The sequence below is a fragment of the Petaurus breviceps genome, unplaced genomic scaffold (genome assembly GCF_028583685.1).
Source record: "Petaurus breviceps papuanus isolate PSGF00001 unplaced genomic scaffold, PetGlider_PUasm1.0 77, whole genome shotgun sequence".
NCBI lineage: Eukaryota > Metazoa > Chordata > Mammalia > Diprotodontia > Petauridae > Petaurus > Petaurus breviceps.
Genome location: NW_027186492.1, coordinates 8,238,763 through 8,263,879, shown reverse-complemented (window position 1 = coordinate 8,263,879; position 25,117 = coordinate 8,238,763). Strand labels below are relative to the sequence as shown.

The following is a 25,117-nucleotide window of genomic DNA, read 5'->3' as shown; positions in this document are numbered from 1 at the left end:
GGGAATGAGAGAAGTGGACGTTCTGGGATAGAATCAATCGTTATTTCCCTGAAAACCCCCTTCCCGGCCTATTTTGGCGTTCCTCTATAGTTTCGCCTCTACTGTAATGGAGAAGACAGCTGCATGTGGTACAGAAGAACCCCAGAATGGGAAGAGGAGGTCACTGAGGACTAATCCATAAGGCACAAGGTGTCTGAGTCTATGACGGCATCTTTTACGCATGGGGTAGTAGAATGGCACAAAGTCCTAACCAGTCTGTTCCTGGCTCCTCCTCTCTGTACCCCCACTAGGGGGCAGCACGAGCATCGCAGAGTCACTCCTAGGGCAGCATCGTTGCTAGGCAGGCCATAGAACGAGCCGAAGGATTCTGGCAGCGTCAGGGATCGCAGAGAGAGGCTGGGGTGGTTCAAAAAGAGGTTGCGTACAGGGGCAACCTTAGTGAGGTCAGGCAACACGGCCGAACTATCTCCAGCATGAGGAGCAGCACTCAAAGGCATGGAGGATTCTAGACGGCGAAGGCACTCTGCATTCCCAGAACACGCCCAGGCTTCGGAAAACAATAGATTTTTTTTTTCAATAAAAAAAAATAGAGTATTTATCATCGCCGCCTAACAGCCCCTGCTCATAGAGGGGTCAGCAGCGATTCTCCGCTCGCTCTCTCCGGCCAGCGGAGAATGAAGGTGTGAGGTCCGTGGGGCCGCTTCTATCCTAAACGGCTCCCACGCACCCTCCTGATTTGGCAACGAAAGTCCCGGGTGTGAAGGCTCCCTACAATCGAACAGCAAGTTGCATGTCTGGGGTCACAGGTTTGCATTTCTGGGGCAGGTGAATCGGATTGCTATAGAACTGGGGCGTCACGCTCTTCGTTTGGGCTACCTGGTCATCACTCAGGTCCAGGAAAGTGCGCAGGGCGCTGGGATGTGCGTAGTGTAGACACACCACCATCCCTCCTAGGAGCAGGCATAAAAATCCTGCAACAGGTTGATGAAAGGAAGAGGATGTTAGCGGCCCACGTCTAGAGCCTGGCTTAACCCCAGGACCCCAGCCTGCACTTGGCCTGACCCTCACCCTTATTCCTTTTGTTTTAAACTTATTTTCAATTAAGAAGTATCTATTTTATATCTCCTTACCTCCTACTCCCCCATTAAAAAATAAAACCAAACCTTTGTAACAAATAAGAACAGTCAAGCAAAGCAAATTCCCCCCACTGGCCATATTCGGTCCTATTCCTGAGCTCCCACCCCTGTATTCCTCTTCCCTTCACTACTGCCACCTATCCCTCCAACCTCTCAATCTCAGTATTATTCTCAGAAGTCCATTTTTCTGTCCCAGGTGCTACCGGCTTCCCCAGGCTTACACCTTTTTCTCACCTGTGGCCACCGTGGTCCAGAAGGCAGCCCCATAGTGGGGGCTGAGGAACTCCGAGCCTAAGCGGATCGGGCATAGGGGCACAGTGGATATGGTAACGAAGGAGAAGATGCAGAAGAATACAAAGGCTCCTGCGATCAGCAGCGAGAACCCTCCGTAAAGTGGGGAGGGCATGGAAAGCAGCACGTTGGAAAGCAGCCAGAAACAAAACGCCACCCTGCAGAAGAATGGGGGACAAAAGTGAGAACAACCCGGAAATGTAGAGCACTCCGTTGGGAGTGTCGGGGAAACCCCGGGGGCCTAAAGAAACAGACTTCCCAGCGTGACCTCGTGGATTGACTTCGGGCCTTGGAGTCAGGAAAATCTGGGTTCAAATCCTGCCTCTGACAGTTACTAGCCACCACTTTCCTGAGTTTCAAGTTTCTTTATCTGTAAAATGAAGTGAGGGAATCGGTTTTGATTACTTTTTAAGGCTCTTCGAGCTCTAAACCTATCTCCTTCATATTGGATACGGATACGGGGCTGGGGTTGAGGGGGTGGAGTTATCCCGTCAGGAGTCCCAGGATCCTCACCCCCTGTTCAACAACTTCTGATTCGCCCCGCTCCACACTCTCCCCTAGCATCGCCTACTTTCGAGATAAAAGGGGAGCAGGAGGGAGATCCTCGAAGAAGCTTCCTACGGTAGACAAACCCTCTTCCCCATTGTGTCCTACGCCTCGGGCGGGCAGTGGGAAACCTTAGTTACAAACTAGATTTAGACATGCTCGCGTAATCCTTTCGATAGATGGAATGAGGCTCCCGGTTTAGGTAAGCACTACAGCCCTGCGGGTGCTTGATGCCAGCCACCGCAAAAAGTAGACGCAATCAGTTAGGCCCTGCTGACCCTGGGATGACGGGAGTTCCCAACTTTCTTTATTGGGTTCCCTGAGCTGCGGAGCTGGTCAAGCCGGTTGAGCCTGGTGTGAGACCCCACCTCCTCTCAGTGGACTCCCCCAAGTGCACTCGTGCGCTCACCAGAGTGTAGCCGAAGCATAGTGTCCAGCCAGCCGGTACTGGTGATACAGGCCACAGGGACTGGTCGGGGTGAATTTCTCCGCTAGGTAGAGCACAGGGTTAGGTAGCCCCTTCTGAAGCGCCTCCTCGTACTCCGCCGCATAGTTATCTCCAAACCTCCAGCTGAATTTCTCGTTATAGTCGATAGTCTCGTTCAGCTGGTGCACTGGGGTCCCTGGAGGGGGGGCATAGGTGGGGTCACCAAGAATCTGGCTAAGTCTGTCTCTATGCGTGGTCGTGGGGGTCTGCGCTGTGTGCAATGGGAGCAGCTTCAGAGTACATCGAAATGGGAAGGGGGGGGGGGGCACAGCCGCAGAAGGGGACAGATGAGAGGCTTCTCCAGTGCAGGAAAGAAGGAAGCTTCTTCGGAACCTTAAATTCCAGCTCTGCAGCCCTAGGTTGCCAAAATGTCCCAGACATAGATACAAACATATCCTCCCACTGCCCTCAACCCTCCATCTCAGGCCGGGTAGATGCACCCTCTCCTTTAGTGTTTCTCACCTGTAAGCGTGATGTTGACTCCTGCCAGTCCAACCTGCAGCCCAATATCTGCACTGACTTGAGCAGAAGTGAAAGCCTTATAAGAGGTGTTGGTTTTGACTTGGCCCACGAACCAGTCCCCGCTGAAGTGCACGGCTAAGAGGAAACAACATGGTTTGGGGATTTTTGTTTGTTTGTTAGTTTGTTTGTTTTTGCCATAAGGAAGATGTGGTGGTTTGAGGGATGAGAAGCACCATGGGGGAACACGGGGAGCATGATGGTGAAATACGGCACAGTGGGGTCACGAGGCATAGACATAGGGGGCATGATGGGAAAGAAAAGGGGGACTCACCCACTAATCTGGGAGAAACCAGAAATGAGCAAAAGGCACTCAGAGAGAGAGGTATAGTGGGTAGTATCTGCCAAGAGCCACTTCTCCAGCTCTCCTAGTCTCTCTGCTTTTCTAAGCTGCCCTCTCCCTACTCCCCTCCTCCCCCGAGAGGCAAACATTCACTCACCTACAATCTCTGTTCCAATGAACAGGCTAAGGAGGATTCGAATACACCAGAACCAGCGCTGCAAGGACAGAAAAGATCAACAATGATGAGAATATGATTTTCATCCCCCAATCCCTAAGAGCCTTCCTACCCCCTTTATTTGCTCTGATTCACAGCCAAGAGGACACAACCAGTTCCTTAATAAACCTCTCCTGCTTACCCACAGTTTGGAACCAAACTCCAAACTATTGGAGACTGACTTCAGAGAAAATCTTGTCTTTGCCTTACTTACCTTTGGTGCCCCTGGCAGAGGCAGAATACTAAACTGTACCTGCTAGGGGCCTGACCCAATAAGGAATTTCTCAGTTTCTGAAGTCATACTCTTCACACCCCACGCCTCACGAGTCACAGCTGAATGAACTTTTCTCCTTCACTCTCCTTCTCTTTGCATTCCCCATCGCAACCCACAGTTTGACACTCCCGGCCCTGCCCTTTACTCTTCTGGTCACTGATCCATGGGACTCTGATTCCTGGAGCAATATTAGAGAAGGGTGGACCCTCCCAGGAAGAGGAAGGCTCAAAGACTCAGTTGCCTAGAAGAGTGAATAGTATCATGCTCACAAAGACTGATCCAATAACATTGACTTCCTTGCTGCTCTTCACAGGTGTCATTCCAGCTCTAACATTTTCACCAGCTTCTCCCTGAGACTAGAATACTTTCCCTTCTCACTTCCACCTCCTGCCTTCCCTGGCTTTCTGCAAGTCTTGGTTAAAGCCCAACCTTCTACATGGAGCCTTTCCCAGTTCTTCTTAATCTTAATGACTTTTGACTGTATCTTCAATTTTTCCTAAATGTAGCTTGTTTGTACATAGTTGTTTATATGTCGTTTATCCCATGAGACTGCAAACTACTTGAGAGCAGGAACTGCCTTTTGCCTCTCTTTGTACCCCCAGCACTTAGCACGGCTTCTGACACATAATAGGTGCTTAACAAATGTTTTTTGACTGAATTCTCACAGGAATCCACACAGAATAACTGTCAAGATGAACTTGCTTCAACATGTCTTATGAAAAGCAAATGCACAATTTAAATTCTGTGAGATTGTAGGAAGATAAGGACTCGGATCCCCATAATTCCAACTCTGGTAGTTGAATTTGTGAGCCTTTAGAATGCAGGACTCATTCACACATATCACAAGAGCAAACCAAGCTAGATGGACATAGCACCTACATGAGCACCCAGAAATACTCATAAGAGAAACTGTCCACTACAAACACAGCCATGTGTACTAACTCTGAAGTACTTCATCTCTCTTGAATTTGGTGCTCCACAAACTCATCATCCAGAGAAGGGTAGATTATGGATGGTGAACCAGAGAGCAAAAGGATTTAAGCACTCGCATGAGGAAGGGAGAGAGAAATGGGTCCTGAATAATCCCAAGGTTGGTAGGGTGAGTGTCCCAGTTTCTAGTAATCAAATGAGCTAATCCTGATTCTGGAATCGCTAAACTATGAGTGACTCACAGCTAAAAGTGTGGGAAGCTTTCCCAATAAGCTTTAGAGTTCAGTACTTGGAGAAGTGATGCCCCTTGATTCAGACCCAAATACTATCTCAGTCATTCTGGTCTGCTCTGTGTTTTTGTTTCCCCTTGGGTGGTGACATTCACTATTCTCCCATTTCCCCTAACCCATACCAGAAGTCAACAAGGTTCATCAATTCCCACTGTTACTGGAGACTCCAAAGTCATTTAAGAGCTGAATGAAGAGGGGTTGGTGATGGGTCACCTCTCTCTGTTAGCTCTCACAGAAATTCCTCCCCTTCCCTTATTCCATTGACCCTAATTTGGTGCTGGACTCCAGCCTCACCGAGTGACCGCGGATTCCAGGAAGAACGAGTAGGAAACTGGCTGCCAAAGCCAGGAATACTATGATGACCACTAACAGGGGGACGTTGAAGCCGGCGGCATGACGGGGTTGGAGGTAGAAAGGCAATTCGCCATTGAACAACGTCATGTTGACTGTCACTGGAGAAGGGAAAGATCAAGGGTTCCGAGTAGCAGAAATCCACCTGTTCTGCAGCCAGCAGCCTGGGATGAGGAGAGAAGATTTTCATGTCAGCATCCCTCCCCACCTCCTTTCTACATCTTCTTTCACCACCGTTCTTTCCTACATCTTTCCCCAGCATATTCCCACCACGCCACACTCTCTGACTATACACAAGGGAGCAGAGTCGAGTGGGAGATAACCCCGAACACAACAAGCTTGTCAGTCAGACACTGGACAGAGCCTCAGGGGTTCAGTTATCTCAGAGAGAGAAGGTGAGAGCAGCCCCCACCGGCACTGACCCCCATGCCCTCCACTTGCCTGCCCCATACCGAGCTCCCTCAAAGTGCTTTCTATTCTGGGGTATCTGAGACAGAGAGTCTGGGTCTCTTTCTCACCGGTGCTGTCCAGCTGTCAACTCTCTATCTTGATCTTGTCCGCTCCGTCTACCTTTTTTATAGCTCCTTTTCGGGCAACAGACCCTTTTATAGCAGGGAGGATCAAGTGAGTCCCAATTTTTTCCTCCTGGGGTCCAGGACGGGAGGTGCGGAAAGGGGGTTATGCAAATGAAGGGCGGGGTTGTAGGTCAACTGGTCAAACCTCCGGGTGTGACTTTATGCAAATCAGAGGAAAGCGCTCGGCGGGGTGGACCAGGAGCAGTAGCCAAGCCTGCAGCCCAGTAGCTCACATTCAAGGTCAGACTCCGGTCTGAGCGGACACTTGGCCACAGACGCTGGACCTGCATGAAAACGTGGAGGGAGGGAGGTAAGTACACAAACCTCTCTGGAGACCTGGGGGAGGAAAGGTAATCCCGGGAGGTAAAATAAAGACAGATACACGGCAAGAAAGACGAAATCTGCTGCTCAGAGCATAAGAGAATTCGCCTTGAACAGCTCCGTCATTTTACAAATGACAAACTAAAGCCCAGAAAATTTAAGTAATTTGCCCGGGGTCACACCTCTAGTAAGCCCTGGAGCCCTAATTCAAACGTAAATCCTGTGCTTCCACCTCACTGCTCTCTTTACCACCAGAGAAAGAAGCATGAATCCGGTTTCATATATTTAAGGGTTGAAGGAGAAATTCTCTCTTCTCTTCCCAGAACAGGGCTTTCTAAGAAACCAGTATTTGAGGACTTCCCATCCTCCCCTGCACCAACCTCCATCCCGCCCCGTCCCCCAGACACCCCTCTACCCTCTTCAGGGTGTATTTTGGAATCCCCCAGCTCCTTCCCTCAATAGATCTAGGATTGGCTGACAAACTGCCGTTCAGTATCTTATCCTACATATTCCTACTCCCCCATCCACTAATTTATACTGGTCCCCTTTCCCCCTACCTCCATTTTCATTCCCATCTTCCTACCCCTGAGTGGTGTGCAGTTGAGAAAGATCAAGGAGGCAGTGAGGTTCAGGGAGCAAATAGAATGTGAAATGCCTAAGGTTTTTAACAGGTATGTGTTTGTGTGTAGTGGGGGGGGGGGGGGGAGGTGAGGGGAAGTATGAAAAATCATAGACTTTTTTAGGACTAAAAAATACCACAGAGATCTAGTCCAAACTCATTTGTAAAAATGAAGAAACTGACGTTCAGAGAGGTTCGTGAATGGCAGAACCAAGGTTACAAAGAATTCAGGTCTCCTAATTTCTAATCCACTGGTCTTTCTATTGAACCATACTACCCTAGGTGGGGGATGGGGATGTGGGAGGGAGGAAGGGAGTGAACATAAACCCATTGAAAAACAGCAGATAAATGTCCCTGATAGAAACTTCTGGCACAGTGCCAAAGGAGATTGGCATATCTACTTTAGGGAGGTCTATCTACCTTGATTCTATTACAGCTTCACTTTTTATAATGGGGACAAACAGGGCTTGACCATCAGGGGTAGTGCTAAGAAGGGGAGAGTTGGAGTCTGTACCTGTGCTGGCTGTAGGAGTGTGGGGCTGGCTATCCCAAGCAAGCTTCATCCTCACATCATCCCTCGCCCCCTAGACCCTGGGATCATCATGTTCAGTATATGGTTACTGGCAATGCAGATGGTTCTGACTGGACCCTGGGATCCAGTGGGTAAGTAACGAGGTGCCTTGGGAGGCAGAAAGTCCATGGTCCGAGGTTCTTTTCCTTAGTTTCTCCTTCTGGACCTGAAGATGGGAAAAGCAGGAGCTGGGGTGAGTGGGAAAGGGCCAATACCTTGCCTCTGTGAGGCTGGAGGAGTCTACCAGATTGGATCAGCTCCCAACTCATTGAACCTTTCCTTCTCTCTGACCAGCCACCACTCAGGTCCAGCTGGTTTGGGCAGATCAGGATGTTCTAAACTTTAGGGGTGACAGCAGTCATTATTCTTGAGGAGGGGGGAGGACTACATGTCCTCAGGCAGGCAGGCTTTAGGAATGAGGAACAGGAGAGGGCAGTTACTTGATTCCTGAGGGAAGAAGAGGAGCTCCCTATGGGGATCCAAGGATGTCAGAGAAGGGGTAGAGGACAGGAAATTCTCTGCCTCCAGGGGCCCAGGAGTCTCTCACCATATCCTGGGAAGTCCAGCGCTATGATGGCTGGTTCAACAATCTGAGACACCATGAGCGAGGCTCAGCAGGTACCTAAAGGGCCTGGGCTGGTTAGCGGTGGGGCTTAGTATGGTCAAGGAAAATTCTTGGGACATGCACATCCACTTTCTGGGATGCTTTGGAGGCTGCAGAGGGAGCCTTGGCCAGCAGGTCAAACCAATTTGCTCTTCCCTCTGGAACTTCTCTTCTTCTGGTGGACAGAACTGGGAGGACCAGACCTTGACCTCGGGGCAGGGGTAGGGAGGTGGAGGGAATCTCTTAATAATGAACTAATAAGGGCCTAACTTTGGATGGAGGAGTTAGAGCTTGGCTAGGCCTAGACCAGAGGGTTCCTGGCCATGAGCATAACATCCATCCCTGCTTCCTGGCCTCAGGCTCCAGACTCCAGCGTTTGGTTCCTGCTACATACTCAGATGGTGTTTACCAGCCCTTGGGGGAGCCACACCTGCCCAACTCCCGGAGCATCAGCAATGCTGCCATGAAGGGTGCCTCTGGGATTGCCTCCTTACAAAACCGAACTGTGCTTGGGGTCTTCTTTGGTGAGAGGAATGTCCCTGATCCAGTGGCACTCCCCTGGATAGAGGAATAGGGAGGATTGTAGGAGCCTTCCTCTCCTCAATACAAGTCCCACTGTCAGGTTTGAGCTTGGTCCCAACCCTGGCCTTGCCCTCTCTTCAAAGAGACTTAGTGCAGAAAGAACAGGTTTACAGATTCCCAAGACCTTATCCCCTCTTTTCTTGTTGCCCTCCCCTTTCCTCCCTCTACCCCAAACACAAGCTGTACCTTGACCCTTTAACTCTTGGGTATAGATTCTCCAGTCCCTCTGTCTGAGATTTAGCTTGAAAAAAGAGGGCTTCTCTCTGATACAGGAGGGAAAGATGTTCAGTCTTTTCCTATCTGACTCCTTTCTCTTCCTGCCTTCAGGCTACCATGTCCTCTCTGAGGTGGTGAGTGTGGAACGACCAGGTTGTCCTGCTGAGTTTATGAACATCCACATCCCCCAAGGAGATGAAGTGTTTGACCCAGACAACACTGGGAATGTGGTGCTGCCTTTCCAGAGGAGTGAGTGGGACCCACACACAGGAAAGAGCCCTAACAACCCTCGAGATCAGGTGATTCTGGAAGAAAAGTCCACAGCCACAAGAGTCCACAAGTCCACAAGACTCAGTCAGGCTCCCAATTTCTTTTAGGTTCAGGATGGTGATAAAAAGCAAGGAACAGTTGGGCACTGGAGGGTTATTTTTTAAAGGGGAGAGGAGGAATGAGGGATATTGTCCTTGGTGCTAAGGTTCACAAATGGAACTCCAGGGTGACTATGTGGTCTCCTGGCCTCTCATCATTACTTCATAGCCCCTCACACCAATTCTGATGTCTGTCCCCAGATCAACCAGGTCACCAGCTGGCTGGATGGCAGTGCCATCTATGGCTCTTCTCACTCCTGGAATGATGCACTGAGGAGCTTCTCTGGTGGGGAGCTGGCATCAGGGCCAGACCCTGCTTTCCCCAGGGATACTCAGGGATCCTACCTCATGTGGACAGCACCAGACCCTTCCACTGGGCAACGGGGTCCCCAAGGGCTATATGGTAAGTCAGGGGAGTTTGGAGAGCTGTGAGCCTAGGAATGATATAGATGGGGAGGAAAGAGAAGGTAAGGGGGGAAGGATGCAAGTCAGTTTGGAGTTTGGAATCCACTGAGGCAATCGAGTTCACTTTCTTCTCATGTTGGTTGTAGTCTTTGGGGCCGAGAGGGGGAACCAGAATCCATTTCTGCAGGCAGTGGGTCTCCTCTGGTTCCGATACCACAACCTGTGGGCACAGAAGCTGGCCCAGGAGCACCCGACCTGGGGAGATGAGGAGCTGTTCCAACATGCCCGAAAGAGGGTCATTGCCACCTACCAGGTCAGCCCAGATACCACCAGCTTCCTGTCTTTCAGCCTCCCAGAAAGGATAATAATCCTTCTCTCCACCCTCAGGGCAGAAAGCTGCATCACAAGTAGAACTCATATTAATACAGTGCCTTAAGTTTCTTTTTTTTTTTTGGTTCAAAGTAAAAAAACATTTACTCAAACAGGATAGTATATAAAATGACTAGAAAAAATGTCTACAATCACACATGGAGTTCTCCTGCCCATAAGTTACCATCCCACCACTGGGGTAGAGCACATATGCAGAGAGCATGTGACAGGGAATGTGCCTGGTTGATGTGATTGTAGGGGACACATGGAGCTAGATTTGCCTTAAGGTTTTAAGGAAGGTTTCTTCAAAGCGCTTTCCTTACCCTGGCCCTGTTAAGTGCTGGAGCAGGACCAGGTTTCTTTTCAGAATTCTGTTTCCTAAGTCCAGCCTCCTTTCCAATAGAACAAGCTGCTCAATCCCCTATCCTGGGTCAGACCCAAAACCGAGACACTCCAAGCAATAGAAACATCTTCTGAGGACAACATCTTTTCCTAAGGCATTACTGCCTCAAAATATAAATGGCAAAAGTCCCACACAAAAGCAGAGTATTATTATATTTATAGGGCTGTCTCTGCAACCTAGAGAAAGAACATATCTAATCCAAGAGCAGAGGGCATAGATAACCCCTTCCCAGTGACCTTGAAACCCTTGCCTTATAGACCAGGATCTCTAAAGGGTCTCTAAGGAATTTGAAAGTCATCTAGTGTAATAGGAAAGAACACTGACCTGAGAGTCATAAGACTGGAGTTTGAATCTCAGCTCTGTCATTTACTGCCTTTGGGACATTGGGCAGGTCACTTCAGGGTCCTCCATCTTTTCATCTGTAAAATGAGAAAATTGTCTTTCTAGCTCTTAATCTTTGATTATATGATGCTATGAACATCATCTCTGAAATGTCTCTTTCCCTTCTTCCATTTCTCTTACCTGATTCCCGCCTCTCTATTCTTACCTCTTTCTAGTCCTCCCTTCTCATTCCCCTTTCCCAGCAATTGCCATCAGCCTCTAATTTCTCTCTCATCTCCTCCTCATATAGAACATCGCCCTGTATGAATGGTTGCCCAGCTTTCTGGAGAAAACCCCCCCAGCATATGAAAGTAAGTGGGGAACAAGGAGAGTATTTACCAGTGAGGGCTCAGGGCTGAGCATGGGCTTATGGTGTGGAGTGGTGGTGTAGGCAAGATCTTGTGGACTGAAGAAGAACTGGGGAGAAATTAAAACTCCTGATCTTACTCTATCCAGGGTACAAGTCATTTTTGGATCCCAGCATTTCCCCGGAGTTCCTAGCAGCCTCCAAGCAATTCTTCTCCACCATGGTGCCCCCCGGTGTCTACATGAGGTAAGGGAGGGAGTAGGCTTGTGATGGTGAGGGGCAGGGGTGGAATTTCTTCTGAGGGACTTAAGTTCAGGTCATCCCTCTATCCACTCCCCCAATCCCCAAACTCCCATCTCCATGGAATGATGACAAGAAAAGCAAGATAGGCAAGAGGTTAGGAGACTGGAGTTGGATGTAGGTTTGGGAGAAGGAACATCTGGAAATCACTGCCCCCATTATGGATCTTATGGGATGAAATTGTGATACTATCTTTTACACAAAGCCTTTCTAGATTTCCTGTCACTCTCACCCAGAAGCCACGGCCCTCTGTCACCTAAATACCATATATTTGTTTCGTTTTTATTTGTTTTGTATGTATGTGTATATATGTATATGTTGTCTGCCCCAATAGAATGTAATCTCTTTGAGGACATTTGTTTTTGTCTTTGTATCGCTAGTGCCTAGCACATGGTAGGCATGTAATTAATGCTAGCTAATTAATTGTTTGATTTATTGATTGATTGTTGTACAACTTTCCTTGCAGAGGGATTAGAGCTAAGGGTTGGATCAACAGCTGGCATGGCTGTGCTCTGGGTGGAAGCTAAAGGCTTCTATTCCTCTGCCATCCATTCAGATATCCATCAGTTACCTTCCATGTGCAAGGCCCTTCTACAAATTTCCCAGCCCCAGCCTCCCCAACAAATGCCCTACTTCAACCTATTTCTGCCTCAGACTTCCAGTTCCCTCAGACTACTTTGGGTCTTTGTTCCTTCCCCCATGACTTCTTGTCACCATCCCCCACTGTTTCTTCTATTTCAGAAATACCAGCTGTCATTTCCAAGAAATCATTAACAAGGGCCAGGACAACTCCTTGGCAATTAGAGTCTGCAACAGTTACTGGAGTCGAGAGGTCAGCTGGGGACTTGGGGCAAGGAAAGACAGGTCCCAGGAGGTGGGAGCTGGTCCGAGTCTCCTGTCTCTCTTAGCTCCAGCATGAAGTGACAGCTTCAGTTTTCTTGATTCCATTATCCCAAGTTGGTTGTGGGGATGACAAGAGTGAGGAAGAGAAGATGTTGGGGACAGCTGCTTCAGAGGGCAAGGAACAGGAAAGGAATGGAGGGTGGGAGGAGATGTTATCTACTTCAATCTAGACTCCCCTGTTGAGAGTCTCCAATTAGCATTCCCAATAAGTGGTCACCTAGCTTCTGTTCAAAGACCTTCAGTGATGAAGAATCCATTGTCTCTCAAGGCAATCCATTCCTGATGTGGAAAGTTTTAATTCTTAGGATGTTTTTCCTTACATCTGGTCAAAATCTGCCTTTATGAAACTTCTACCTATTGCTCATGGGCCTGAGAGACCTAATGTAAGGGCCTGGGAAGCAGGTGGGGAGTAGTGGGGGATGGCCAGGAGAAGGTCTTTCACGCTATACCTGGATTATAATATCCCCATTCAGAACCCAAATCTGCACAGTGCTGGGGCAGTGGATCAACTGCTCCTGGGGATGGCCTCACAGATCTCAGAGCTAGAAGACAGGATTGTGGTGCAGGACCTGAGAGGTAAGGAAGCAGCCAGAGGGCTGAGATCACTGTGCACTGGCTGGATCCGGGGCCTAGAGAGGTCTCAGGTCAGGAAAGAAGGGAAGATATGATGAGGCAAGAATAGCTTGAAGCTTCAGGGTGGACTGGAAAGGAATTGATCTCTTAGCTTGTGACAGGGATGGCTGGGTCAGGGTCAAGTCTGTGTGCTCATGTTGGTCAGATCTAGGACAGGGAGTAAAGATTCAGGTTCTGGGAATTCCAAGAACCTAGGGGTCATGATGGTCAGCTGCACCCTAGCTATCAACAAGCAAGTTTGCCTTGCTCTAATTTTTACCACAAACCCTGGCTAGATCCAACCTGGAGGGGCATCCAGTGGTAATAATAGCTAGGGTGTATGTGTGTGTGTGTGTGTGTGTGCACACATATGCTAGTATGCAGCACTATATATATATATATATATAGTATATATGCTATATATGAGATATATATAGACACACATACACACAGATAGATTAGACATGTTTTTGAAGTTTGTAAAGCACTTTACAAATATCTCATTTTTTCCCTTACAACAACCCTGGGAGGTAGACACTATTTTTATCCTCATTTTACAGATGAGGAAACAGATAGAGGTTAAGTGACTTGCTTGGGGTCACACAGATAGTTAAGTATGTAAGGCTGGACTCAAAATCAGGTTTTTCTAATTCCAATGCTCTATCTACTATGTTCATGAGCTTCCTATGGTCAGCGAGTGCTGGCTCTTCTCTCCCCTGGGGTGGGGGTAATAACTAAAGACTAAAGAGGAATGGGTAAAGTGAAGAAATGTTGGTAGTGGTGCAAGGGCTGTCAGCCTGACAGCCTCTGATGTGGGATTGGTTGCCTATTTGCTTTTCACAGATTACTGGCCTGGCCCTGGCAAGTTCTCACGGACAGACTATGTGGCCAGCAGCATTCAGAGAGGCCGGGACCTTGGACTGCCCAGCTTCAACAGGGCCCGTGAAGCCATGGGGTTGGATCCCCTGCAGAATTGGACCTCCCTCAACTATAACCTGGAGCCTGAAGTGAGTAACACTCCCTAGTTAGTAATGGTCCCCAGAAAATCTCTCCTTCCCAGGCCAAGGGTCACACCACTCCAGTTTGAGCTCCCTTTAGGTTGTCAACTATCCTAGGCCAAGCAGGACCCCAGAAACAGGATCAAAATCACTAATCCCCAGATCCTGACAGTATCCCAGAGCAATCAAAGAGAAACCCTGAACCCTGAGGACTTGGGGAGGATCAGCCCAAAGAAAGATCAGTGTCATCTAAGCAGGGGTGAGAGGGAGAATCAGAAGGCCAGAATAAAAAATTAGGCTGCAGACATAAGGTCTCTAGGGACGGGAAAACATCAGCCTCCTTCCAATACCCAGAGCTATAACCAGGAAATTCCAGCATCCATTTGGAAGAGAGAGAAGAAGGAAAGAAGGCCCATGCTCCAGAGAGGCTGCCTGTGACCCTGGGGGAGTTGTAAAGGGAAGGCAAAAGTCTCGGGGAATTCAGCCTGACTATCACTATAGTGATGGGGAGAGAGGTTCCATTGCTGCCTCTGACCTAGTCTATCCTATGAGTCTACTTCTTCAGCCTCTTTTGTCCCACTCCCCACCCAGACTCACAAGAGAACAGGCTAATTAAGGAACCCCAAAGTATGAGGAAAGCACTCTGCAGGCCATGTGAGAAGAAGTACACCCTCCTATTCTGCTCGAAGTACCTGCAACAAAGTTCTATTTGCCTTACCCTAGTTATGACTCTTCATTCCCAGATCCTAGAGGCGATAGCCTCCTTGTACAACCATAGCCTGTCTCATCTGGAGCTGCTCCCTGGGGGCCTCTTGGAGAGTGATGGGAACCCTGGACCCCTGTTCAGCAACATTGTCTTTGAACAATTTGTTCGGTTACGAGATGGGGATCGTTACTGGTTTGAGAACACAAAAAATGGGTGAGGGCCTGTCTGAAATTTCCAGAGACCTCATCCCCAAAACTGGTCCCCAGTAGAGATACCAAATCCTCATGCCCTCTGACATACACCCCTTGCTTAGGTTTCAGGCCACACCTCCATCTTTTGTACTGCTCCTTTGAATGAACCCCAGAAATCTGACAAGCATCCCTGACATGGCCCCTAGTCCTTGTTTCTTTTTACCCCTACCATCAACCCTGAATCCTCAGACCTGCTATATATCTCCTCATTCTTTCCTACCCCTCCCACTTCATCTTATTGCTTTTATGATCTTTTCCTGATATTGGCTCCTGGGGCTGTGAGGATATTACAGATCTGCCTTCCCCTCCCTTCATTCCAGTAATTTTCAGCTTCTTTCCTGTCTCCACCTAGGTTGTTCACAGATGATGAGATTGCTGAGATTCGAAACACAACCCTCCATGATGTTTTGGTAGCTGTCACTAATGTCAGTCCTGATGACCTGCAGCCCAATGTCTTTTTCTGGCACAATGGTAAGTGGCCATGGAAGAGGGACCCTGAGAGAAGGGACCTTGTAGAGATTTATTGGGAGGAATGAACCCAGAGGAAGTCACTGTGGAAGTGACTATTGTTGCATGACTCTGGGTGTGACACAGACAGGTGTCTGGAAAGCCAAGTACACCAGACTCGATGTCATGTCCTGTAGAGGACTGGGAAGCCTTAGGTAGAAACAACCTCAGCAACCCAGTGGTTTGTACTTAGTAGTAGATGCAAGGAGTCAGGATAGGGGATGAGAGAGGGAGACATGCTGAGTAATAAGATCAGTGGGCTGTATAGAGGTGCCCAGAGGTAAGCAGAAGTTTGGAGAGAAGGCAGAATTATCCCCATGCCTTTGGTGCCCAGAACAGAAAGAGAGCGAAGATGGGTGAGGGGCAGAATCTTTAGGGAGCAGTTCCTTGCCTGAAGTTCTCCTGCTTTTCTTTTCTCCAGGAGCCCCCTGCCCACAACCCCAGCAGCTTAAAGATGATGTCTTGCCCCCTTGTGTGAACATGACAGTGCTTGACTACTTCAAAGGCAGTGGTCCTGGCTTTGGCCTTACTGTTGTAGCCCTCTTCCTTTTCCCTTTAGGTAAACCATTCCACCCTGCTCTTTCTCTCCTACTCCCTCTACTTTTCCTTCTCCAAGCCTTCCCAAATTATAAGCCCTTCCCCCGGGTGTCCCAGAGCCCCTGTCCACTGCATCCCAATACATACTGTATTGAGTCACTTAGCCATCCTTTTCTGGGGTCTGGATTCAAGGATGGTCTCAGTACAGAAGATTCAATGGCAGGAACTCTCAGGGAAACTTAGTGTGATGGCAGCAGGGGGAGGGGAAGGGGAAGGGCTCTGCTTCTCATCAGTCCCTGCTGACCCTCACGTTTTACCTCTTCCTTCCCCACTCCAGTAAGTCTGGTCATTGCCTGGGTGGTGGCACATTTCCGAGGCAGAGAGTTCAAGAAGCTACAGAAGAAAGAGAAACAAAACATAAAGAAGAAAATGCCCATGGAGGGGATAGCAGGTGAGAAAAGGAGGAAGGGAGAGGCCAGGTGAGATGGGGGTGAACTGAGGGAAGGGATCCAGGTGAGACAGGGGTCGAGTCAGGGATGGATCACGTGAGGTGGGGTTCCATGGAAGGAAGAGATCCAGGAGAGGTGAGGTCAGATGAAAGCGAGACCAGGTAAGGTGGGGGTCAGTGGAAGGAAGGGATCTAGGAGAGGTGAGGGTCAGGTGAAGAAGAGACCAGATGAGATGGGAGTTAATAGAGGGAAGGGATCCAGGTGAAGATAGATTCCAGATGAGGAGATCTGCCGAATGAGCAGGACCAATTGAAGTGACAGTGTCTACCCAAGGATAGAGGGCTAAGGTAGCAGCTGAAAGTCTAGCTTTCAGCTCTCCCTCTTCCCATCCCACCCTAATCCCTTTCTCCTCACCAGCCCTGGAGTGGCCAGGCCCAGGCATGAGGAGCTGTCCCATCTACCTACAGCTGCTCCCAGAGAGATCTCTCCAAGTGCTAGATGAACAACTCTCTATGATCCGGACCATCCAGCTCCAGCCTTTGCAGCAGATAAACCTGATCCAGTCAAACAACAGAGGCTGTCGGACATTGCTTCTCAAGATCCCCAAGGAATATGACCTCGTATGATCCCGAGGAACTTCCCAGCCTCCTATCCCCTGCTAGCCACACCCTAGATTCCTGGTTTCTTTTTAGAAGCGACCCAAACTCAGGCCTACTTATCTTATTACAGCTTCCCCTTGCTCACTACCCTAAGTCAACCTTTCCTCCCATTGTGGCTCTGCTGAGAATTGTTGCCCCTTCCCTCTGGGTCCCTCTGGGTTTGGGGAGGGGGATACTATGTGGGAGACTGAACCAGAAGCCTAAGCTTGGAGCACCCCCTTTTGCTCTTTGCCCTAGGTGCTGATGTTCAACTCTGAGGAGGAGCGGGGTATCTTTATCCAGCACCTTCGGGGTTACTGTGCCCATTGGGACTTGGACTTTGACCTCTCAGAGATGGGGGAACAAGACCTACTCAAAAAAGCTGTGACCAAGCAGCAGCGGGAGCATATCCTAGAGATTTTTTTTAGGCACCTTTTTGCACAGGTACCATACTGATGGGGTGGGCAAGGGGGTGGGTAGCTAGGTGGAATGGAAAACTTGAACTGAGATAGAGAGGCTCTTCTAAGGTGAGGCCTGTTCCTGTGCTTACCATACCCCAAGGCTTCCTATAACAAAAGCCAAATGGACACCTTTAATGCTGGCAGAGGAGCAGGACCCCTTACCTACTCTTCTTCCAGATATACTCAATGTTGGTCATCTTTAGTCAACCTCTTTATCTTGAGTGACCCTATAACAGCTTCCAGTCTTCTCCTAGTTCTCAAGCTCCTGGGAGAAAATGTCTCCTGAGATTAGCTTGTCAAGGCTCTAATTTCCTTCCCCAGTCCCATGTAGCAACAAGCACAGTCACTAAAGTCAGAAATCCTGGGGAACAGCTATTTACCAGAACACAGGAATGGAGATAAGAATTAGGGTTTCACGTGGAAGGAACAGAAATAAGACCAGTTTGCTTGGATCCCAGTGCGTGGCAGAAGGAGTAATGCCAAGGGAGGTTAGGGCTTTAAAAACTAAACTCGGTGGTAACAGATTGTTTCATTCTTTGTTCTTTTATCCTCAGTGCTTAGCACATAGTAGGCATTTAATAAATACTTATTGATTGATTGATTCATGCAGGGATTCTGTATTCTTCCAGGAAAATAACAATAGCCCACATTAAGGTTTATACAGCATTTTTTTCCCCACGGGAATTAAGCTATAATTTGCTTCAAAGTGATAAAGTCAACTTGTTATAGTAGAAAGAGTCCTGGATTTGGACTTTTGCTTCCTTTCTCTGACCCTCAGTTTTCTCATCTGTAAAATGAGGGTATTGGATTCAATGGTCTCTAAGGTTTCTTACAAATCTAAAAATCCAATGACCTAGTTAAAATTTCTGGAGCCTGTCTTGATCCTCTGGCTATGAAGTATCTAGCTCCTCCATGACTCCATAAGAGAATGATACCTTTCCCCCAATTTGGGAATTTTCATTTAGAATCAGCTACACAACCCTCTAGATCAAACTCAAATGATCCATTTTAACAATTTCAGTTTTACTCTATTTTTAAAAATTTTCTTCTGAACTTACCAAACACCAATGGCCATTTTCATATATGGAGTAGAACAGAAAAAGAGATTGTAGATGAAATTGTAGATCTCTCTTCTCTTATGTGCTTGCTTTTCTTTTAAGGTATATAATTAATTCAACTTCTAGTCTTCAGAGTTTTTCAAGTTTACTCTCTAGCAAACAGAAAACCTCTAAATTATTGGTAAAGGTTTGGTTTAATCCTTTAGCTAATTAGAAATTTCCCCTTCCTTGCCTCAAAGGGGAAAAAGGCATAGTATACCCTAAAGTGTACCTAATGGTAAAGTTGACCCTAAAAAATGTTTGTTTGAATAGAGCCATCACATACAATTTTTCCAAAATATCTGTTACCATGTATAACCTTTGTCAAATTGGTTGCCTTCTCAATGGGGGGTGAGGGGAAGGAGAGGGAGGGAGAAATTTTCTTTTTGGAGGGCAATTGGGGTTAAGTGACTTTCCATGGTCACTCGGCTAGTTTTTGAGTTGTGTCTGAGGCCGGATTTGAACTGAGGTCCTCCTGACTCCAGGGCCGGTGCTCTACTCACTGCGCCACCTAGCCACCTCAAGGGAGAACATTTCAAACTCAAAATTTGAAAAAAAGAATGTTAAAATTTTTTTTACGTGTGATTGGGAAAAAATAAAATATTAAATTAAATATCTGTTACACATGCCTCTAGGAGGGGAAAATGATACTCTTCCTCCAGGCCTGAACTCTTCTCTTCCCTTCTTTCCTCCACTGTCCAACTTTAGGTGCTGGACATTGACCGGGCAGATGCAGGGAGCCTGCCTCTGGACTCATCTCAGAAGGTGCGAGAGGTGCTGGCCTGTGAACTGAGCAGGGCAGAATTTGCAGAGTCTCTTGGCCTTAAGCCTCAGGCCATGTTTGTAGAGTGCATGTTCTCTCTGGCTGACAAAGACAAGAATGGTTACTTATCTTTCCAAGAATTCCTGGACATCCTGGTTGTCTTCATGAAAGGTAGAGGAGGGGAGATGATGAACTAGTCTAGGGGTGGGGGTGGGGGCTGGCTAACACATCCAACCAGCCTCAAGAACTCAAGAGTTCACATTGTTCCCTTCCTTGCCTTGCCCTGGCTGTACTCTGATCCTGGGTCCCCAGTCTGACTTGAGAGCTTAATGACCTGTCTACTGGAAGGGACCCTGGCCTGAGAAAGGAGCCAAGGGACCACAAGCTAGGAGTTTGGAGGAAATCTCAATTTCTCTTCCTATCCTCCTAGGTTCTCCAGAAGACAAGTCCAACATGATGTTCAACATGTATGATCTAGATAAGAATGGCTTCCTTTCCAAGGAGGAGTTCTCCACTATGATGCGGTAAGGGTAGCTCTGGAGGTTGGGATTTAGGATGGGGTTGCAGAAAAACAGTCACAGAAAGGGAATTTCATGGGTAGAGAAATATTTTTCTAGCAGGAGGTTAGAATGAAGGTGTGAGAGATATCCGCAAGAAAGTATAAGATGGAAGGGAATGCTAGAATTCACCAGGTCTTTCCACAGTCTTTACAAAGTACTACACCTAAAATTATCCAAAATAGACTCCCCAAAAATCCTATTTAAAAATGTCCAGGGGGGCGGCCAGGTAGCACAGCGAGTAAGAGCACCGGCTCCAGTGTTGAGAAGACCTGGAGATTGAATCCCGGGCTCAGACACTTAGCACCCACCCAGAAACACCTGGCCGTGTAACCTTGAGCAAGTTACTTAACCCCAATTGCTTAGGGGCGGCCAGGTGGCTCAGCGAGTAAGAGCACCGGCTCCAGTGTCGGGATGACCTGGATCAAATCCGTGCTCGGATACTCAGCACCACACCCAGAAATAACTGGCCGTGTAACTTTGAGCAAGTTACTTAACCCCGATTGCTTTTAAAAAAAAATGTCCAGGGAGAAAAAATTGCAACACTTCCCCTGGATATCTTTGTCCTCCCTAATTCTGCCCACCCCAGAGATACATACCCACAATCCCCAGCACAATACTATGAATATAATAGGTGTTCAGCAAATACTAGTATCATAGAGTATTAGCCATGGAGGGACCTTGGACATCATAATTTTATTACTTGAATGAATGAACAGATAAATTAATGAATTGGATGAATTTAATGAACCTTCCTTGGTCATCAAGCCCCCTGTTAATCACACTGGCAATCAAGGCATTCTTCCCTATCACCAACCCAGCTTTCTTTCTGCAACCTAAGCCCATTTGGGGGGGGGGGGTTCTGCTGTGGAGCTAGAGAACAATTAATGTGCCTCTTTTTCATAAAAATTTTAATATACTTGAAGATTATTCTTATGTAACACACCAATCTTCTCTTGGGTTTAAGTTGCCAATAGTCTTCTAATCTTCCTATCTCTTTAATAATTGCTTCATCCACTATCTTCACTTGCTTCTCAGATTGCAGAAATGCAAATTAGACACAATTCCCTAAAAGTGTTAAAGCAATGCCAAGTATAATACAAAACTCACTTCCCAGTTCTTGCAAATTTCATGGGTCATGCATAACATGCAACTGAGATCTCTCTAATCATGCATGTTATCAATGGGAAAAGTATTGGAAGAACCTGGGTTCAAATCTCATCTCTTCACTTGTCTATGGGACCTTATTAGTAATCCCAGAGGGGGTCACTGAGGAAATGACTGTTTGGGAGTGACTCAGATTAGGGCAGGAAAGCCAAGCCCACCTGCTCAATACTTAGTGCAAGACTGTGTAGGTCTAAGGTAGGCAACCCAGTGATTTATGTCTGTCTGTAGATCTGGGGAGATATGCCATTCTATGAGTGCCCAGTTTCCTCATCTACAAATTAAGAAGGTTAGTTATAGCTAATAAAAGTTAGCATTTATATAGTGTTTTAAGGTTTGCAAAGTCCTTTACAAATATGATCTTATCATATCCTCTCAACAACACTGGGAGATAGGTGCTATTATTATTCCCATTTTATAGATAAGAAGAGTGAGGCCAGTGGGGTTAATGATTTGCCCAGGGTGACACAGATAGCTAATTGTCTGAGGTCAGATGTGGACTTGGGTCTTGCTGAGTCTAAGTCTAGCATTCTATCCACTGTGCCACCTAGACACACTCTAGGCTGGACTAGATGACCTCTAAGATCCGTTCCAGTTCTGATCTATGATCCCATGACCTTTAATGGCTTTCTTTAATCACCATTTTTGCAGGTATATACTTGCCATTATGGTTCCTGCCAATGGAGGCTTGTGAAGGTGATAAGAATAGGAACAGGTCCAGGTATAGCACCAGATAGGGAGAGAGGATACAAGGAAGGCTTGTGCATACAAGGAAGTCACATCATGGGTTCCTACCAGTGCTAAGATGTTCATTTGCTGGAATCATAGACAAGAAAACTGAGGCTTATATAAATGCAGTGACTTCTCTATGGTTATACAGTTAACTGGTATCAGAGTTAGATCTAAAGTTTCCAGTCCCCAATACTCTTTCTACTAGGTTGCCTTACTTTTTTAATGGCCAACTCCACTTGGTCAAGGTCACTTTTAGTTCAGTTCCAGTATTTTAAGCTGGTAGCAGCCTCACCCAGCTTAGTGTCAACTGCAGACTTTTTAACAGGTACATTCTCAACTCCACTTCCTGGGTCACTGATAACACATAAGATAATCCTCAAGTCTGCCTGGCCTGCCCTGCCCTGAATATGATCAGTCTGGTCTGTCTGGAGCCTGACCACACAAGGTGATTACTCACTCCCTGGTTCTCTCGCTCTGTTCTCAATCAGATCCTTCATTGAGATCTCCAACAACTGCCTATCCAAGGCCCAGCTGGCTGAGGTGGTGGAATCCTTGTTTAGAGAGTCTGGCTTCCAGGACAAGGAAGAGCTGACCTGGGAGGATTTCCACTTCATGCTGAGGGACCACGATAGCGAACTTCGCCTCACCCAGCTTTGTGTCAAAGGTAGAGGATGGGGAGGGAACAAAGCAGAAGGAATAATAATAGCTAAGATTTGTACGGACTTACTATATGCCAGAGACTATGCTAAGTGCTTTCCAATCATTATCTCATTCAATCCTCACAATGATCCTGGGAGGTAGGTGCTATTACCATCTCCATTTTACAGACGACGAAACGGAGGCAGGCAGAGGTTAGGTGACTTAAGTGCCTGGGGTCACAGACGCAGCAAGTGTCTAAGGCCAGATTTGAACTCAGATCTTCAGCTCTGGCACGCTGTCCACAGCATCGCCTCGCTACCCTTTCAGGAAAAGAGACCTAAGGAGAAAATGGTCAAGCATGTAATTGAGATCTCTCTTGTGTGTGTGTATGTGTACATATATGTGTCCATGTATGTGTGTAGATGTAGGTATATGCACATACATATGTATACATGTGCACATGTACTCTTGCATATACACATATACATGCATATGTGTACTCTTGTGTATATATATTCTATATACTCTTGTGTGTATGTGTGTTTGTATATACATACATATGCACATACTCTTGCACATATACACACATAGACATACAATGCACATATATGTGTGTATATATACTCTTGTGTATACACACATATGTGTGTATGTGTGTTATCTAACATGGTGCAGAAGAAATATTGGATTTGAAGTGGGAAGGCTTGGGTTCCAATTCTATCTCTCCTACTTTACTTGTGTGACATTGGCAGTGACCCCAGGGAGGGTCTCTGAGGAAGTAACTGGTAAGAAATTTTTAGGGCAAGTCGAAGCCTAAGAGAGAAAACTTTGGCTTGGATCACGACTCATTGGGGATAAAAGCAAAGGGCTGCAGTTCCACTCTCCAGAACTTGGGTTCTTAACCGTTATTTGCTTCCTGCACCCTTTGGGCAGTTTGGTGAAGCCTGAGCCCTTCACAGAATGTCTTTAAAATGTATCAAATAAAATACATAGGATGATAAGGAAAACCAATTATATTTTTTAAGTTACCAAAATATTAAAATCACATTCCTGGTGCCCAGGTTAAGAATCCCTGATCTAGAATAAGAGATTCAGACCAGCCAGGTTATAAGCAACATAGAAGGCCGCTAAGTGGACAGACTGCTGTACTTTAGTCAGGAGAACGAGTTCTAATCCTGCTTTATCCACTTACTTACTGATACTTACTAGTTGTGTGGTCCCCAACCATTCTTGGCCTCAGTTTCTTTATCTGTAAAGAGGGGATAATAATAGTACCCACTTAACAAAACTATAAGGAACAAATGAGTTAATATTATTATTTTTAATATATTTTTATTTTATTATTTATTATATTACATTTATATAATGAAACATGTTAAAATAAATTTTAACATTTTAAAAAAGTTTTTTGTTCCAATGAACTAATGTTAAAATGATTAATTTTTATTATTTATTAACAACATTAAATATTAAGTGCTCTACAAACTATGAAGCATCATTTTAAAAAATCTTTCATCATTATTATCGTTAGAGAGCCATCTACCCCAGAAGAGCACCAGAAAAAAAACTAAGGAGTATGTAATTGGGGAAGAAAATAAAATATTATTATTTTAAAAAAGTCAAGGGGGAGGGGAAAGAAAACCAAGGAGTGCTGTAGATTGGAAGCAGAGAGAGAAATTTCATCCCTTGACCACCTGCCTAGTTTATCTGGGTCCGAGCCCCTAGGGAAACTTGTTCATCTTCTTGTTTTCTTCCCCAGGTGTTCCAGATATCTTTAAGCAGAATATCTGCGACCGAGTCTCCTTCATCGACAAAAGCCGGAAGGGAGGGTGAGCAGTGACCAGGACTCTGAGACATTACTACAGCTGGGCCCCATGACCTTTCCTGGGCTACCACCTCTACTTTCTTCATTGCATAGCAAAGTGGAAACTGCTAAATTAACCCCTCAGGAAGCAACAATTTGATACCCCTTTTCTGGTACCCCCTTCTCCCACTCCCTAGTCTTAATCCATAAGGGTTACAGCTGAAGAAGACTGCCATTCTTGCTCACTGAGGCCTGAACATGGTAAATGGCTTACTTGAGGTTAAGGCAGGGTGGTATAGTATCAAAAGCACTGGCTTTGGAGACAAAGGACTTGGGTTTAACTCTTAGCTCTCCCACCTGCCCTGGATGTTTCCTCAGTTTCCTCATATGTAAAATGAGAAGGTTGGACCATGTTCTGTCTCAGATCCTTTCTGATTCTAAAAGCCATGATACAAGGATCACACAGGTGGCAGAATTCAAGCCCAGACCTCTTGATTCCAAATCTAGGACTCTCTTCATTACTCCATACTGTCTCAGGGTCTAAATGCAAGGCTGCCTGCTTCCACACTCACTCATCTTCCAGGGTGTGCAGGAGCCAGCACTGAGAGCTAATTGTTAAATTTTCAATGTGAGCATTTATACAGAGGAAATCAGCAAACCACAAATCAGGGCTTGGTTTATTGTTTTATTGACTGTGATAGAGAAAATGTTAATAACGTAGTTTAAATTTTAAAATGTCAAGCTACACTTTTCCCCTGGAGAGGTGGTTTTGAAATATTTGTCAGCATACCACTCCCATTCCCCTCAGGATCTCTCTGTCTCTGTCTGTCTGTCTGTCTCTGTCTCTCTTTTTCTGTCTCTCTGTCTCTGTCTCTGTCTCTCTCTGTCTCTGTCTCTCTGTCTCTCTCTGTCTCTCTCTCTGTCTCTCTCTCTCTGTCTCTCTCTCTCTCTCTCTCT

General features: G+C 46.8%; 2 protein-coding genes across 2 annotated transcripts in view; one reads left to right on the top strand and one right to left on the bottom strand.

Moving 5' to 3' along the window:
• Positions 1 to 129: 129 nt before the first annotated feature.
• On the bottom strand, positions 130 to 5,426 carry DUOXA2 (dual oxidase maturation factor 2). The gene is made up of 6 exons (XM_069105942.1): positions 5,265 to 5,426; positions 3,420 to 3,477; positions 2,923 to 3,057; positions 2,383 to 2,596; positions 1,371 to 1,585; positions 130 to 971 (listed from the first exon to the last, which is right to left on the bottom strand). The coding sequence occupies exons 1-6, from the start codon at positions 5,409 to 5,411 to the stop codon at positions 769 to 771; spliced, it is 972 nt and encodes a 323-aa protein (XP_068962043.1). The 5' UTR covers positions 5,412 to 5,426; the 3' UTR covers positions 130 to 768.
• A 2,036-nt stretch (positions 5,427 to 7,462) lies between these two features.
• The window catches only part of DUOX2 (dual oxidase 2), a 26,609-nt gene continuing 8,954 nt past the window's right edge, over positions 7,463 to 25,117 (top strand). The window contains exons 1-21 of the mRNA XM_069105672.1: positions 7,463 to 7,499; positions 7,936 to 8,025; positions 8,371 to 8,535; positions 8,921 to 9,108; positions 9,379 to 9,580; positions 9,729 to 9,895; positions 10,986 to 11,046; positions 11,192 to 11,288; positions 12,084 to 12,174; positions 12,719 to 12,821; positions 13,701 to 13,864; positions 14,599 to 14,774; positions 15,165 to 15,283; positions 15,741 to 15,878; positions 16,194 to 16,307; positions 16,723 to 16,925; positions 17,202 to 17,387; positions 19,210 to 19,435; positions 19,695 to 19,788; positions 22,206 to 22,401; positions 24,115 to 24,185. Coding sequence (XP_068961773.1) covers positions 7,463 to 7,499; positions 7,936 to 8,025; positions 8,371 to 8,535; positions 8,921 to 9,108; positions 9,379 to 9,580; positions 9,729 to 9,895; positions 10,986 to 11,046; positions 11,192 to 11,288; positions 12,084 to 12,174; positions 12,719 to 12,821; positions 13,701 to 13,864; positions 14,599 to 14,774; positions 15,165 to 15,283; positions 15,741 to 15,878; positions 16,194 to 16,307; positions 16,723 to 16,925; positions 17,202 to 17,387; positions 19,210 to 19,435; positions 19,695 to 19,788; positions 22,206 to 22,401; positions 24,115 to 24,185 — 2,888 coding nt within the window. The remainder of the gene's footprint in view (positions 7,500 to 7,935; positions 8,026 to 8,370; positions 8,536 to 8,920; positions 9,109 to 9,378; positions 9,581 to 9,728; positions 9,896 to 10,985; positions 11,047 to 11,191; positions 11,289 to 12,083; positions 12,175 to 12,718; positions 12,822 to 13,700; positions 13,865 to 14,598; positions 14,775 to 15,164; positions 15,284 to 15,740; positions 15,879 to 16,193; positions 16,308 to 16,722; positions 16,926 to 17,201; positions 17,388 to 19,209; positions 19,436 to 19,694; positions 19,789 to 22,205; positions 22,402 to 24,114; positions 24,186 to 25,117) is intronic.

Coding starts and splice junctions, on each gene's coding strand:
- DUOXA2 (XM_069105942.1), bottom strand. CDS start 5,411: ATGACGTTGTTCAATGGCGAATTGCCTTTCTACCTCCAACCCCGTCAT. Junction 1,586..2,382: donor TATGCTTCGGCTACACTCTG/GTGAGCGCACGA, acceptor ATTCTTCTGCAG/GGTGGCGTTTTGTTTCTGGC. Junction 972..1,370: donor CTGGACCACGGTGGCCACAG/GTGAGAAAAAGG, acceptor AACCTGTTGCAG/GATTTTTATGCCTGCTCCTA.